Below are 17,013 nucleotides of genomic sequence, written 5' to 3'. Positions count from 1 at the left end.
AAAAAAAAAAAAAAAATGAAAATACGGCATTTTAGTAGAGACCCACAGTGGTCATGTCCTTATCTCATACAAGTGATTGAACCAAAAGCTAAGGGTACACATTTAATGACTTGTCATGTGACTTTGTTGTTAGGCGTCATCTTGGTCTCGTAGTGGCAAAATCAGATCAGACAGTTAATCACCGTAATAAATGACAGCATGTTAGAAAAGTAGCTCTGAAATGCTGAACCTACATGCATATTTAAACTCTAGAGAAGTTCAAATTAAGTTTAGTTAGCGTCTAAGTGTAAAATAAAAAAAACCAAAAATGTCTCACCTGCAGGTTGGCACAAGTGGAAAACATACAAGCACTGTCCATAGGTTTGATGGCGTTGCCGTGGAGGGACGGAGCCGGTTTGGAGATGATGGGCGGCTGGACGGGAGGCAGGAAGGAGGACGGCGGCTCGGTCACCAGAAGAGTCCCTCCCTCTGAGCCGTAGCCAAACGACTGGATGGCGTTTTCTGTCACGCAGGAGATTTGGAAAAAAAAAAGAAGGGAAACACAGGGCACAGAGGGACTTAATAAGAAATTACATAGAATTACAGATAGTTTATGATATCCTACTGTCTCTTACACACATTTTACATGTGTGTTCTTATATATATATATATATATATATATATATGTATATATATATATATATGTATATATATATATATATATATATATATATATACATATGTATATATATATATATATATATATATATATATATATATACATATATATACATATATATATATATGTATATATATATATATATATATATATATATATATATATATATATATATATATATATATGTATATATATATATATATATATATATATATATATATATATATATATATATATATATATATATATGAAGAAAAGTGTTGGGAGTAATCTATTACTAAGTAATCCACTACTGTAATTAAACTACTTTTTGATTGACTGAGTAATGTAACGGGATTACTGTGGCAAACATGTTAATCATATCATAATTACTTTATCAAGTAACGATTCCATTATTTTTCCGAAATATTTTTGCACGATAAAAATGTCTTATTTTCCACAAAAAGTCTGAAATTTAGAAAAACAACCGGAAACAACGACGTTGCATGGCAGCGGCAAAAGAAAAAACAGCAATTACGTTTGATAGCTGGAAATACAAACATTATTTTGAGTTCATCTCGTCTAAAGCAAAGAATATTGTGGTTTGCTGTAGATTATGTGCAGGAAACAAGATGTTGTCAACTTCAAAAATATCCACGCTGAACCTCATAAATTGTTGAAAACCATGTTTACAAGTAAGTCAGCAGTGTTCTGCGCAGTAGAGATCATTAAACTGCTGTGCTTCTAATTATTTGAACAACATGGGCTGTTCAAAAGGCACCAGTGCTGTACATGAGTTTGCTCTGTGAAATGTGCAGAAGACGTTCCTTCATGTTAAGACGACAGAGGCAATATTTGGAATTTCAAAATTTGCACTTTAATAAAGTTCATTCCAAAGCACTGAGCTTTACTTTATAATTTTTTTAAAATAAAGTAATATGTAATTAGTAATTGATTACTTGTGAAACAAAGTAGTTAAAGAAGTAATTAGATTACTTTTTCAGTAATCACTAGTTGCTGCTAATTACTTTTCTGGAGCAATGCTAACAACACTGAAAAAGAATGAATGTATCTTTGTATTTGTACAAAAAGAAGAACAAACCACTATGTTTTCAAGTCAATGAAAAAAGTTTGGTAACCTTTGCCTAGCTCAACTAAGTGTAGGGGAGTTTGAATGAAGTGTTTCGCTATAGAAATGCATCTGAGCAGTGTGGAAAAGGTGCACCAGGGATGTCAAGGGGAACGTGAAGCTGCCTTCAATCGCAGGACCGGAATAATAATTCCGGTAAAAAGTATAAGCTGTTAATAAAAGTCTGGAGAGCTCTCGTGGAGGTCGCACACTACCTGTAGCTGCGTTTTATTGGAAGCGATTGCTGGAAATACGGTTGCGTTGCCTGTACTTCATTCTGAAGCACACCGACGAGACGTCTTGTACAGCGTCGCGAGGCAAAATAGCAATGAGTGAATGAGTAAACTGATGGGAACGTGAAGGCGATTGAAAAATATATGTAAGGTGACCTTTAACTAAAGTGGATGGAATAAAGTTCTGCAGCCTTGAAAAGAAAAACATAAAGATTCACATTGAAACCGGTGAGATGGCCGACCACTAGTTAGACGTGATCAAAGAAAATAAAAGTAACACTTGATTAAAAGAAAACTAAAGATTATTTCTTATCTACTTTTCTGTTTGTTTGTTTGTTTGTTTGTTTTTTTAATGATGACTCAAGCTCTCTGGCCATCGACAGCCTCACACGCTGCATTGTGGCCACAAAAGGACTTAACTTTGCTTGAGCGTAAGCGACTTTACGCCAACACGTATCATGTCTCAGCGAGGGAATAAACATTAAATATATGAGGCTCATTTTTTTTTTGTGTGTGTGTGTGTGCGTTTTTCCTGCGGTGTTTTGCATTTTGCTTGGCCAACTGCAGCCAATGTTGTGATCATTTGCAGGCTAAATCTGAAGTGATTCACCACGTAGGCTCAGTGAACATATTAAACCAGCCTATTATTTGACCATCAGTTTCAATTTATCTCACAGTTGCCTTTGTCCTCAGTCGCAGCAGTTGGGTGAACCTTCAATTTGTCTGCCATATCAACACAATTGAGAGTCCAACGTTTATTTGTTTGTTTGTTTTTTTACTACCCCCGCTGCCGCTTAACAAGCACAAATAAAAAGACGTGTTTTCGTTCATCCGGGCGGTGAAAGAATTTGCTTCTGCTTGTGTAATGTTTTCTGCTTTTCTTTATCCAGTGCGTTCATGGTTGGTAATGCTTTCGGAGCACTCGTCGAAAGGAGTTTGAACAGAAGAAATTACCGTTAAATTGTTGGGAAGAAAAGTTGAAAGTGGAGAAAAAATAAAACATCAAGTGCAAACATGTAAAAAAATCCACTTGAACAGCAAGTTTTTTCCCCCCAATAAAGACTTTACCTGCTTAATCTGCTCCTCATCACCTGATACATTTTTCTTATAAATGAAAATGGAGGAAGGTGTTTTTATAAATTGCCTCATCTGAAAGTAAAAGCTGACAATTTCAGCGTTGTAGTTCACTGATATATTCCCTGACACAATTTCTCTGTTTCTATGTGAGATTTTTTTCTCAATTTGAGGAGTGAAAATTAAGTATAACCATTCATTTAAATTAACGCTTCAGGTGACGCGTGAATGTGTCGTCGCAGCTGGCGCAGCATCCAGCAACGACAAGGCGGAATAACAAGATTCAATCAAAAGTAAAGCGCATAAACTTTTAAAGTTGAGCTAATCATTCAGAGAGAAACCCGTCAACATATTGTATGCACAATTCTAAGCAATTTTTTTGAGAGAGAGAGAGAGAGAGAGGAAAGAATTTTCAGATTCCGTTTACATGAAGCGGGTAATTTCAGCCCGAATGAACACTTTTCGTCTGAAGACGCTGAAACGGCTGACACATGGAGCGGGGGTGGCAGCAATTCCCTCTTCCGTGTGTCTGTTGCGCGACGGAGTCGGCAGCGCAGGCCGAGGACACTCACTGAGGCAGGTGTTGTGCGTGAAGTCCCGGTGGAAAGCGTCGCACTCGGGCTCCTGACCGCCGGTGCCCCTGCAGGTGCACCACAGGCTGATGGTGATGTTGGAGGGACTGCTGTCGCTGTAGTTCGGCGTGACATCGGAGCCTGAGAGGAGGAGAAGGGGGAGGGCCAAGTGTCAGGGAGGAAGGAGAATTAGGGCGGAGATTATCCAGGGAGAAAGGTAAAGCCGATTTTTTAATTTTTTAATTTTTTTGCAAATTAGGAATTGAATCACATGGTTCTTGCGACGAAGGGTTGAGTCACGCTGCTTGCAGAATAACTGCACCTTTTGTCATTTCTTCACTAAAGGATGGACCTCAAGAAATGTTTGGCTTCTCTTTCTTTTTTTAAATCATGAACACAGTCATAGATTAAATCATCTGTACTGCAACAGTTTGCTGAATGAATAAACTCACTATTCCTGATTTCTCATAATCTCTAAAATCACTAATGCTCTCTCTCTCCTCTCTCTCTACATGTATATATATATATATATATATATATATATATATATATATATATACATATATATATATGTATATATATATATATATATAAATATATATATATATATATATGTATACACGCACATTCGGGCTGTCAGTCGATTAAAATGTTTAATCGCGATTAATAGCATGAGCGTCCTGAGTGAACTTGCGATTAATCGTGAATTAACCCTTTAAGCGCCAGAATTTTTTCAAGAAAATATTCAATTTTGACATCAAGATTTCAAATGGCTGTGACTTGAAACTGGTTAGAGATAAAGCCATATTGTAATTGAGAAAAACCTTCAGTCTGACCCAAACTTTGTGAAAGGAGTAATTTTTTGTTTGTTTGTTCTTGTATTATGTCAGCTGTCAGGGATCTGCATGTCAGATCCCTGTCTCCACAATACCCCACAGGCTCATCAAAAATGTTTCATCCACTTTTGATCATTTTCCACATATGTCAAACAGACTCAGCCATCATCACTGTAATTTACAGTAAAGACGCACCGGCAGGCTCGCTCTAGCGGGACGACTGAACATCATCGTCAGAGTGTGAATATTCCTCTTCGCTGTCTGAGTCAGACATTACTTGACGAAGTACTTCGTCAACGAACAAACCTCTCGGCGATGTATTCTCGGTGAAATTCGCTGTCTTTCTCTCTCCGCTCCCACTACAACCACTTCCTCGTCTCCTCGACTGAGGCTTTCTCTCTATTTATACTCCGAAATATGAATATAAACACCCCCACAAATGCTGCTCAGATTGAAGCCACAGGTGTCTGCCATATCCTGGTGTAAAGTAGTAACTACTTTCAGCACCATATTTACCACTGTGGCCTGTTTAATTCAGCAATGACGCTTGTCATTAAAGGGTTAAGTGCAACATTTTACCCTGCTCTGTATGTAACCTAACAAGATATTTATTGTGTTCCTTATACTCTAGGAAATATTGGAGAGGACAAGAATAATTCCTTTGTGGAAATATTCTATTTTTATTTTCAATGGAACATTCCGGAGCAGGTTTGTGGAATTGCTGTGGTCGCTGTCCATGGTGCTGAACTGGTGTGTAAGAAGAACGGTGGCAGAACGCACCTTTGTGCCAGTCAGGTACCTTTTGATGCCTTCTTTGTTGGTGTCCAACTGTCTCATCGGCCTGAAGATGAAAGTCTTAATGTGTTGCCTTGACGGAAGCATGAAGCGCAAGTGGCTTTTTCTCTTGGGGCTTCTTCTATCCACTCTAGTCACATAGGTTTTTCTAACAAGTGGACCTGGTTTGTACAGATGGAACAACATTTGTCCACTCTTATGTCTCAGTAAGATCCATTTTACTCATGTTTCCTGACAGTACCGTGTGTCAGTTCCATCAGCCAACTCCCAGAAATGAGAGAAGCCTTGTGCTTGGTCTGCCTTTTAGAGTGTGTGTGTGCCCTACAATTGTATTCATACCCAACTTGTTCTTTGAAAATCTTGGAAATTAGAATTTTTTTCTTTTTTCCTAAACTTGAGGAAACTAAGATTACTTTTCTTCTAGTTTGATCTCTGAAATCTTTCATCGAACGGGGAAAAAAGTTACCAAGGAGTCCGACGTAGGACATGAGGCAGCCGTGGTAGTTGTCGTGCGGGCAGCTGGTGACTGTGTGTGGCGTCATCTGGCAGTTCATGTGGAAATCAGCGAGTCGGGACCTGCGGCGACAGAAACAAGAACAATTTAGCGTCAAACTTGGCACCTGTAATTAGTCTGTTCCGCTTCCAGCCTGAGACTCAGTGATCAGCTCTAACAAGCCACTTTCAAGTGGCCTTTGTCCAACAAATACTTTTTACGCATTACAGCGCACTCTAATCGGTTTTCTGTTTATTGCACTTATGATTTAATCATGGCGCGACGCATGCCAGCACTTTGACGCCGCCTTAAAAATCCACGACGTCGCCCACCTCCCCCTGAAACTGCAACAAGGAAACTAATGAGACAGATGGCCGTAAAAACGCCGCCGAGTGCTGACAATCCTGGCGAGAAGAAAAGGGCCGATTCACACAGCAGTTTGGGAGATTATCCGCATGCTCGCCGCATCATGCATATGTTAATGCGTGAGGAACTGTCACGGGCAATAACCGCACAGCCCCCCTGAGCTTAATCCAGCGCCTGTCCTAGTTCTGGGCTCCTCCGTCTCCCCCCCCCTCACCCCACGCTCCCCCGTTGTCTCTGACCGCTCCTGGTAACGCCGCCGCTTCGCCTCTCTTGCGCGACTCCCTCTCCCCGTCTTGACGGATGCTTTGTTGCGCCACATCAGATGGGCAGACGAAGGTGACAAAAAAAAATAGATTGACGCCCCATGATGGAGGGAGTATCTGTTTGTGTGTGTGTGTGTGTGTGTGTGTGTGTGTGTGTGTGTGAACACATTAGCACTTGACACACAGCATACATGCATTTGTCAGTGTTGCTTACATTACAGTTTGCTGGCTGCAGAGAATAATTCATTATGAAGGAGCCAATATATTTGACTTTCACACAAACAATAATGTAAGCACATTGTGTGCATGTGTGTGTGTGTGTGTGTGTGTGTGTGTGTGTGTGTGTGTGTGTGTGAGTGAGTGTGTGTGAGAGAGAGAGAGAGATAAAGAGAGGGAGAGAAAGAGAATGTTTTCAGGCATTGCAGGGCAGTCAAAACGTTACAAAATAAAGAAAATTTTAAATTCAATCTTCAATTCAGCAATGTTTTCTAACTTCCCAAAAGTCTATCTTTTGCTGTTTTTGGTTTTCATTACTTTCTTTAAAAAAAAAAGCAAAAAAAAAAAGCACTAAACCGGTGGGCACTTCTAACTAATACACTTCCCAGGTCAGTGAAGAAACCTGCTACCAATCAAAATATGCAAAAGGTCCAACAAAAGAATCAGTGTCAGCGTGATACTAAACAAACAAAAGAATAAACAGTGCACGTGAAAGCTGAAAACAAAGGGCGTGAGGCTGCTCCACTGGAGTCCAGGATGACGACGCACGTTTAAACAACCACGAGTGAATAAAACAAACACTGCATGCAGCTGCAACACTGTATGTTTCTGGGGGAAATTGAAAAGTCAAGTGCGCAGAGATTAACCCCATTTTAGGCGAGCATTATGTTGTTGTTTTTTTATGCTTTAGGTTCTCACAACTTTGCAATTTGCCAATTCATTATTAATTACACGCCTCTTAATCGCTGAACTTCGAGAGCTCCCTGTTAGTTAGCGGTGACTATTGGTGAGTGGTTCACTTGCGTGTCCCGCCTCCCCGCCAACAAACCTAAAGTGCGATGGGACTTCTGTACAAGTCATTTGCCAGGTTTTAAATTTTTATTCCGTTCATCCAGTATTAAAACAGCTGCGGCTGCTCGCATTTGCTCAGTCGCGACCATTCAAATATGGAAATAAACAGACGCTATTCACTAGGGGTGTGAATCTTTCACTCACAAAACGATCCGATTCAAATCTCGATTCACAAGCTACGATCCGATTCCGGGACGATTCATAAAAAAATTGTTAATAATTTGGTATGATTCGATCCGATTCGGGTCAGTGCGATTCAATACAAATGGACAATTTAACCCCAAGTGCTTATTTTTACTTTACCGATCTTTACCGATCCAGGGCTCCATCAACCGATGCACTCGGATCTCAGACGTCACAGACCGATAACCGATTCAAATCGCTTTATCTTTACACCACCACTATTTACCCTAAATACGCACATATTGCATTACTTTGCACGTACACACAGATCCACGACTTTTCAGAGCAGATTGCAGCGTGAAGGGATGACCTATGGCTCTTATATAAGCACCCACTTATTTGAAGGGAACACAGGAAGTGTCATAACACTCATAAGGACAGAAAAAATATTTTGAAGACTTTTTGTTCTTTCCAAAGCATACAGAGCAATTTTTCAATAATGCTCAAGCCTTCAAAACATACAGTCACTCATTGACTCCTCTTTAGTTTTATTTTCAATTTCCAGGGACACATTTCTCGTCGTGGCAGCAAACTCGATGAAAGCCCGCACTGTGTCTCATCTCTTAGTGCCTCTGGCTTTGAAACGCCTTTTGCCACAGCCGAGTGCCTGAAGGTCAAACTATCGAGAGAACAGCATTTAAGTGTTATGAAACGCGGCAGGTTAAGGTTCAAGAACGGCCGCCGGCGACGTAACTTGGCTCGTCGCCGCGCACTTGGCCGTCCCGTATTAACCTGCGACACCGAGTCCTGATCTGGCTCATGATTACCAGCTGTCTCAGTTTAGTCATGGCGTCATTTGAGGAGGACATCCAGCATTTTGAATGGACCCATTTGGATGGAGGTCCAAGTTGTTATTGGTTATTTTTATCATACATTTACAATTTCCCCTGCTGTGATGCCCACCTGTATTTTGTAATCAACTCACGGTTGGATGTGGGATTGAGCCTGCAGGCTTGCAGGGAGGTTTTGAATTCTTGCTCATGCAAAGTCAAGTGAAACATATTTGTCAAATGCTATTTAAGAACTGGCGAACGCTCAGGAAGCAACAGACATTTTCCCTGGATTCCTTCGAGTGAAACTAAACCCAACTTTTAAGGTTAAACTGCCAAAAACCTGTGTTTCCTTCACCAGTCTTGTGTGCTTGTGTCTGCCAGATGTGTCTCCACAATAAGGGAATAAGGCCAAGCGGCATTTTCTATAGTCTGATGCTGTCTGAAGTGTAAAATGTGATGATGTGCAGGCAGTGTTGTAATTTCATTGATGTATTTGCATACATTTGGCGCAAAATGACACTAAAAAGCGTCATTGGAAATAGCACCTTATCAAAGACCACTGGTAAAATGGACTGCACTTATATAGCGCTTTCCAGCACCCCAAAGCGCTTTACAATGGCCTCTCATTCACACACCAACGGGTGGCGGCTGCCATGCAAGGCGCTGTCAGCCCCATTGGGAGCAATTTTAGGGGTTAAGTGTCTTGCACAAGGACACAACAACAGACTGGGATGGAGCCGGATTTGAACCGACAACCTTTTGGTCATCGGGCAACCCGCTCTACCTCTTGAGCTACAGTCACCCACAGATCAGTATTTCTGTCGTAGCCAGACTCTCACTACTATGGACTCTCTCCTCCCTGCAGAGTTTATGAGGAGTGGATGATATTGAAATATACTAGATGATGTGAAGGGCCCAAAATATGTTTGTTATGAATAAATAAGAGTGCTGACAGAGCTCATATCCTAAGAAGGAGATGCATTGTTCAAAAACTGCTGCTTTTTTTTTTTACACTGTTTATCACTGTTTTTCTACAGATGCTATTTTTATACCGTGGTTGTATACTTTACTTTATTGTTATGTTCTTTTTATACCTTGCTGACATTTTTATATTGTCTGTATTTGTCTCTTTATTGTTGTGTGTCTAACAGGCTGAGGAATTGAGGAGAATTATGTCACGCAATGACAAAAATATCTATCTATCTATCTATCTATCTATCTATCATTTTACCACATCAACCTGAAAATATGTACCATGCACTTACTCGACCCACTTAGGGTTTTGGATGTGACATCCCATGTGTTTTCCTCTCACTTTAGCTCAGTTTTTCTTTTTTAATTGTAATTTGGCTGCATGCCTTTAAATCTCGGCAGTACGGAAGAGGATTAGGGCCACAAGTAGAGAAAAAAAAATTAAGATTGATTTTTTTTTTTCAAGTTTCCAATTCTAGAATAAAGCTGAAATTTCGAGAATAAAATTGACGTAAAAAAAACAAACAAAAAAAAACCAGACAAAATTTCATGAATAAAATCAAAATAATAGCGGCTAAAACCATCAATGCAGCCACTGATGGCAAAGCCGTATGGACTTAGTTTGTCCTCGCCATCCATGTGCCAGAGCGCATTGTGTCCTTGGCTTTAGTAAAGCCTACGCCTAAGACGCCGGGCTCGTCTGTGGTCCACACCGTCACGGTCAATTCACTGGATCAGTTGTCTTATTGTATTTTGCAATACAACATAGCCTCGCTGTATAGAACGCAGGTGCAACCAGCGATATCCTTGCATCTGCCCATTTCCAGCTATCTCGTTCTTCATGAAGGCGGCAACTTCCTCCAAGACATAAAGTTCTTCTTCTTCTGAACAGACGTAAAGTTTGACAGTATTTTCAATGTCCTAATACTTATAACCACACTGTTTGTGTGCTAGAAGAGCAAGGATTGCCTTGTTACGAAGCCTAATTTTTTCCAAAGTTTTTCCACAGAAGACATGCGAAGAAGAAGGTGCGTGAATGCCATAAATTTATTGACGAAATTTCGACTTAAAACTCAAAATAAAAATCTAGTTCCTGTATTATTATTTTTTCCTCTTCTTGTGGCCTCAATCTTCTTTGGTACAGCAGTGAGGATGGCCCATGTTCTGAGAAATGTATTTGCAAAGGGGAGCTGAACTGGGGAAGATGAATGATTTATCTTTCTGCCTATCACATTTACACTTACTTGTTATATTTGCCCATTGGCAGTTTGCTAGAGTTAAAGAGGACTGTAAAGTGATGTACTAATTTTAAAGTGAACATGCCAGTCACTTTTTATTGGACTGTGGCTGTTGCAAGATAAGCTCATTTATTTAGCTGCGCGACCGACTCCTTATGGCATCCCCTGCAATCTTACAACTGAGAACTCAACCTTTCCAAAATCTGAGCGATCCAGCCGCTGCGATGCTGTCACATTTTCCCCTTACATTATTTCTGCCCTGTCATCTCCTAAATTGGTCAAGCCTACTACAGCTGAGCCAACGGTGACTGGCACATTCAGAGGCATCGTGGCCACGCACACACGTAAGCAGACAAAGGTGCCGCCGCTACGGCCCTTAAAAAAAACGATCCTGCGGCTCCTTGAGCTCGTCAAGGCCCAATCCAAACATGCACTTTTACAACCTCTGAGTCACTGGACTAGATTTGAAATGCAAGTCATTAAAATGTTTCCTCTTCGCTCCTCTGTCCTAAGTCCTCTGATCATGAGAGTCTAGAGCCTCATTCTCAGGTCAGAGAAAGTACATTAAAGTTTCCATTTCTCCCGGTTGATCATTAGTTGAGACGACTCCCTAACGAGCCCTGTAGGAAGAAGGAGGAAGCTCAGACGGGATTTGATCAAGTGCTTTCAAAGGCAGGAAATCTGTGCTGCGGCTCTTCCCGCTGCTCTCTTTCTCCCCCCCTAACCTTCATTCGTCACCGCTGCTAACTGCTTCTCAGACAATCCAAGTACATTGTTTAATGATCAATTAGAGTCTCATTAGCAGCGAGATTAGCTGATAGATTAGCCTCTGTCACAACTTTTTTTTCCCCCCTCATCTTTTTTTAGTGCGGCCCAAAAATACACAAGAAAACACAGCAGAGCTTTTTGAATCGGAACCAAAAGTTTGCAGAGTCTGGTGGGGGAGAGGTTGGGGTGCGGTGGGGAAGCTTATGAAAGCCAAGAAATGCTTTTATCCAGGATGTCTGCAGTTCTAAAAGCCAGTCTGTCACTCCTTCACTTTGCCTTCACGGTAAATACACACAAGCACATGCTTTTTGTAGGTTCCCTCATGCAAGTCAAGCTAAATGTACTAGTTAAATGCTCGCTAAGAACGAACAGATTCTCTAGAATCAACATTATAAGGAACTCTTTAGGCGGGAAACTGAACCCCTTTTGGAAGTACAAGAAAGCCTAACAACAGCCTTAGATTCATGTCAAATAAAAAAAATGTGTTTGGCTGTTAAGACGTGATCAATGTCACGTTTGTGGATGGCACTTCGCAATGAGAACAGCAAGGACACACGGTTGACAGTCAACTGAAAAACAAAGGCAGGAGCGTCGTGCTCAGGTTTAAACGCGCGTTTAAATGTCACGACGCGCTTTGTTTGCCCCTATTTTTTGACGCGCGAGCGTGCACGAGGGTGGGAGGAGCTGTCAGGGGAGCGTTTTGCTCTCCTCCTGTGACCCTGACTTGTCAGCGGATGTAAGAAACTCGTGGAGTCTTGCACTATCATCGCGCTTGCATTAACTTTCCCCGGAGAAAACAGACGCTTCTCTCGAGACACCCGCCGCGCAAATACTTTTTTTTTTGTTTAAATAACGAGCTGCTTTTTATCGACACACACCATAGCAAGAAGCTTTGCAAACTAATCAGCCAATCAGCATTTTGAATGTCAACGTTCTGTCCTTACATTGATGCTGTGTATAGAAAGAAAACCAGTAGTACTTTTTCTTTTTCTTTTTTTTTTTTTACTGACTTTGCAAATAAATTTACTTTTACATTCACTCTCCAGTACACATGGACATAGACAAAAGGCTTAAGAGCGCCCACTGTTGGTGGTCGCTTCACTCTTCAGTTCTGGCACTTAACACCGGAGCCCCGCAGGGATGCGTCTTGAGTCCTGCTGCTTTTGTCCTTGTGTGACTGAACACCAATCCGCAACACAAACACAATGCTGAAGTGCCCGGATGACGCAAGAAACCAATGCCAAACCAAACAGCCGAATAAATTTGCTCTCACTGGTGCAATGACAATGACGCACTTCACTTGATTTGATGTTTGTTTTTACCCGTTAACAATAGCGTTTATAGTCACTTTAGACTCTGACAGACCACCCAAGTCACCCACTTCACTTGTCCATTCAGCACAATGTTATTTTCCCTATTTCACAAAGCCAAGTTCTTCCGTCATGGCACAGCAAAAGCAGACCTTGAGTAGCGAACAGTTCAGGAGCCTTGAGGTTAAGGAAATTCATTCTACCACTCTCCTTGACCACGGTCAAGTCTTTTGAAAGCACTCTGTGTTCTCCAAAGTTTTGCCTTTCGGGTGTCAGCATGTTGCAACAGTCTACCTACTGTTGTCGACCACTGGTTGATTTTTTTCCCCCTGCTACTCCAGTCCAAGCCCAAACTGGCTAATCAGCCACAAGGAAAAATCAGCGGTTCAATCAAACAGCCCACTGGCAGTGTGATGACATATTCCCTTTCAGTGACTGACTAAGCAGAGTGGCCAATCAGGGGTTAGTAGGGGCAGGTCTTGCTGATCTCCATTGCAGAAAATGAAAAATAACGCACAATGACCACAGCAAAAGAGCACCCAGGTGGTAGACACATACCCGTGGTGTGTTTGAGGACAGCTCGTAATAACGTGTTGCAACAGATGAAAAATGTGCAGGGCACAGATTCCAGAAGTGGAATATTACCGTAAACACTCTGCTCAACAGTGCAAAAGCAATCCAAAGTGAATGTGTCCATTAAGAAACCTTCTGTTTGGGTGGGACTGGGTTGCAGGAGGTTGGGGGCCACGCCCACTGTGGCCCATTTACAGCTAAAACATGACGGTTGAAATTGATCTTGGTTTTGTGCTAATCATAAGCAAATTAAGAAACCTTCAAATTAAGCCTTCAAATTAAAAAAGCATTTTAAGAAACCTTCTGATTGGGTGGGACTGGGTTCCAGGAGGTTGGGGGCCACGCCCACCGAGGCCCATCTACAGCTAAAACATGACGGTTCAAATAGATCTTGCTTTTGTGCTGATCACAAGCAAACAGTTTGGCCTAAAAATGGACATCACTGACATGATTTATACGTTCATTACGCCGCTAATTATGAGGCACCTCGCCACTATATTGTTACCACAAAGGCATTTGTTGGAACATCTCCCATCTTCTCATTTTGCTTTGTGTTCAAGCAAGCGTGCGCGTGTTATGTGCCTGTCTATACATCGCTGTGTTTGGTGATTAGCCACTCTGTTTTTGTCTTGATGTCCTCTGTAATTACCAGTCCCTTAGTGGGACTGCTCATTTACATATTTACATATTTGCATAGCTTATTAGTCGCCGCTTGCCTCTCTCCATCAGCATCAGGAGAGACTGCCTCCGGTCGCACCTCCGGTTATGTCATTTTCCGCTCCATCTCCCCATCTCCTGAGGTTTGAGCCTGCCTTATTTCGGCTCAAACACTCACCAGTCGGCCCTCGCCGTAAAGCGGCTGGACGCATTCAAAAGAGCGCAGAGAGGAAAATGAGACGAGGCCTTTGTGCGTTGAGAAAAAACAAAACAAAAAACCTGCGTGGGTGGTGGGCTCCCCGGTGTCCCCTGTGACCTCCAGGAAAGCGGCAGCTATTTCCATCACGCCGGCACCTCACCTCACTGACCGTGTAATGGAGCGACACACTTGCTAGATTGGCTCCCTCGCCTTAAAACACCACCCCGTTCCTGAAGTCGACTTTGGGAAAGCAGTTTAGCCGGCCACGCCTCGGCGAGCTGCTGTGCGTTTGCATACATACCAGAGTCATTAGCGGAGAAGGGGGGGGGTGTTGCCGGTTTGATGGGGGTCATGAGGAAGCGGATATATATTTATAAATCTTCCCCCTGCCACCAGATGTGTCCTGATGAAAATCTGCAACAAGTCCATTAAAGGCCAAGATGTGTTTTCTTAGTTTGACCCCGAGGCTGCAAACATCAGAGATGTGTATGGTGGCAATTTGTGCAATGCCATAAACTTGAGCATCATAATTGCAGTAAAGGCAGCCGTTTTAACAGGGACGCACAAGCTACACAACTGCAGTGAATTCTTAGTGTAAAGACAAACGTATATACGTATATATATATAAAGACAGCAAAGACTAGTGATTAACGTACATATGTATATATGTATGTATGTATGTATACACACAAGCGCGCATATATATACATATATATATATATATACACACAGTATATATATATACACACAGTATATATATATATGGTGAGTCCCAAATGCTGAGCTAAATTGTTGTAGTATATACACACACACACACACACACGCACGCACACACACACACATATATAGATATATATTGGTGAGTCCCAAATGCTGAGCTAAATTATATATAATATAATATAATATCTCATTGAACTACATTGCCCTTGGAGTAAAATACAACATATTTTCAGTGGAGCATAATATTCATCTTAATAATACCACAGTATAATACTGTCACCGCATAATTAAAAAAGTCAATCAAGCAAAAATCCTTATTGGAATTTTAGGTCGTAACAAGCCAAACAGTCACAGACTTTTTTCAGCCTTCCACCATAGCGGTGCTAAAGTTTTATTCTAGCAGATGGGATTTTTTTTTTGAATATTATCTTTTTTATTTTCTGGAGGACATCGAACAAGGTCCCGCTAAAAGAAATGAGAAAATGCAGCTGTCGTCCTGGAATCCACAGACGGGTAACATATTGTCTGAACCCGCTGAGTGAAGCTGATGAAGAGTCCTTTCACACTTCCACTGCTTTGTTTGTACTCGGTCCATTATTATGTCCTTTGCTGATGACGTGGTTTGAACTGCAAGACTGTCAAGCATCCCTGGTGTGCGGCGTACTGGTTGGCACTGGCACCTAAAAGCAAGAAGGTTGCGGGTTTGATTCCTAAGGGTTTTGCATGGCCTCCTTGTCCCTCTGTGGGCTCTTTCCAGATTGTGGTCTGTCAAAACAGGCACGGCACGTGAGGGTGAGTGCGGATGGTTGTTTGTTCTCCCTGTGTGGCGTCGTGACAAACTGCTGACTCCAGCAAGCTGGGACCCTGAATGCAGCGGAAGCAGTGGCAGAACATGGATGAATGTCAACGTTTTGTGCCCAAACATCTCATTGTCAAGCTCATGCGAGACACTGGTGGCTGGGTTCTTCTTGCAGGAGCAGGAAAACCGAGAATGCTGTTGAATGGGACAAATGTTGTGGAATTACCTGATCCTGGTCTACTGATTACAAAACGGGCACCTAAAAGCATTGACCTCACTGTGCCACACCGCTGATAAAATAAAGAACGGGAACGCAGCAGAACTCGCCCTCCTTGGTCAATTATTAGGTGCCTAATTCCATAAATGACCGCCAATACTGACTGAGGGCAAAATTTTCCCTTCAAACAAGCACCGTGGTATTAAATGCGTCCTTAGAACTCTCTGTGGATTTCTCACGCATTACCACTGGCAAAAGACCATAATTAATTACCCCTTCTGTCAACCCCTGAGCCACCATCGTTCTCCCCTGCGTGCTCCCGCCGCAGCGGGAGATAAGACTTCCTTCGAGGCTATGGAGACCTGGACAACCTGCAGGAACTGGGCGATTATGCACCTCCGTTCTCTCCGTCGGAGGTGAAAGAGGCTAAAATGAGGGAATGCTGGAGGACTTCTGTGTATAGATTTTTTTCTTTTCTTTTTCACCTTTTTGGTCGGTTTTCGGCGGTCTGAGGACTGCTGACAGCCGTCCACAGCATTGGATTTTTCCATATTCATAATGAATTTGCAACTGTGAAAGTCCACAAGCTTCTGGATAAGAGTGTGTCCTTGAGTTTGGAAAATAATCCTGAGTTACTTCTTTGTGTTTAAAGGTATTTTTAACAAGCATGTTTAAGTTTTCTAGTTTAGGTCATCTTTTTACGTGATTATTATTCCTAATCACAGCTGAGCGCTCCAGTTGGCTACACATAACGATCTTTGCCAGTTTTCAGAGCACGAGTTACTGAGTTTCCAAGCAAAAAAAAAAAAAGAGAAAAAAAATCTCACCCTGACCTTGCCTTAAAGTCATTTTCCCTGAGTCAGAGGCTGGGATTTCCAAATTTCATGAACTCAGTGTTATTCCCGGTGGCGGAAATCGATTATCCACGCTGCACCTCCCCCTGCTCTGTGATGCTCCCTCAGAGAGACGCCTACTCACAGCGAGAAACGTGACACCGGCGCGGATGCACACCGTCAGCAGCGAAACCACAAACAGAGGAATGCAGATGCCTCTCAAACGCAGGTCTGTGAATCTTCCCAAATGTAAAACTCTTCCCCAAAAGCCTCGGGCTCTGCAGGACCGTCACATGTACTGCGAA

The 17,013-nt window shown here is 42.0% G+C and overlaps 1 protein-coding gene across 1 annotated transcript in view; it reads right to left on the bottom strand.

The window, feature by feature from the left end:
- Positions 1-17,013, bottom strand: part of gfra2b (GDNF family receptor alpha 2b) — a 90,073-nt gene that overhangs the window by 10,870 nt on the left and 62,190 nt on the right. The window contains exons 6-8 of the mRNA XM_076029776.1: positions 5,743-5,852; positions 3,646-3,786; positions 317-501 (exon numbers count right to left, since the gene is read on the bottom strand). Of these exons, the coding sequence (XP_075885891.1) occupies positions 317-501; positions 3,646-3,786; positions 5,743-5,852 (436 nt within the window). The remainder of the gene's footprint in view (positions 1-316; positions 502-3,645; positions 3,787-5,742; positions 5,853-17,013) is intronic.

This window comes from Nelusetta ayraudi, unplaced genomic scaffold (assembly GCF_046127955.1).
Source record: "Nelusetta ayraudi isolate G7.1 ecotype Tasmania unplaced genomic scaffold, CSIRO-AGI_Nayr_v1 ptg000026l, whole genome shotgun sequence".
NCBI lineage: Eukaryota > Metazoa > Chordata > Actinopteri > Tetraodontiformes > Monacanthidae > Nelusetta > Nelusetta ayraudi.
Note: the sequence above shows the minus strand (reverse complement) of the source record. Positions and strands in the feature narration are given on the sequence as shown.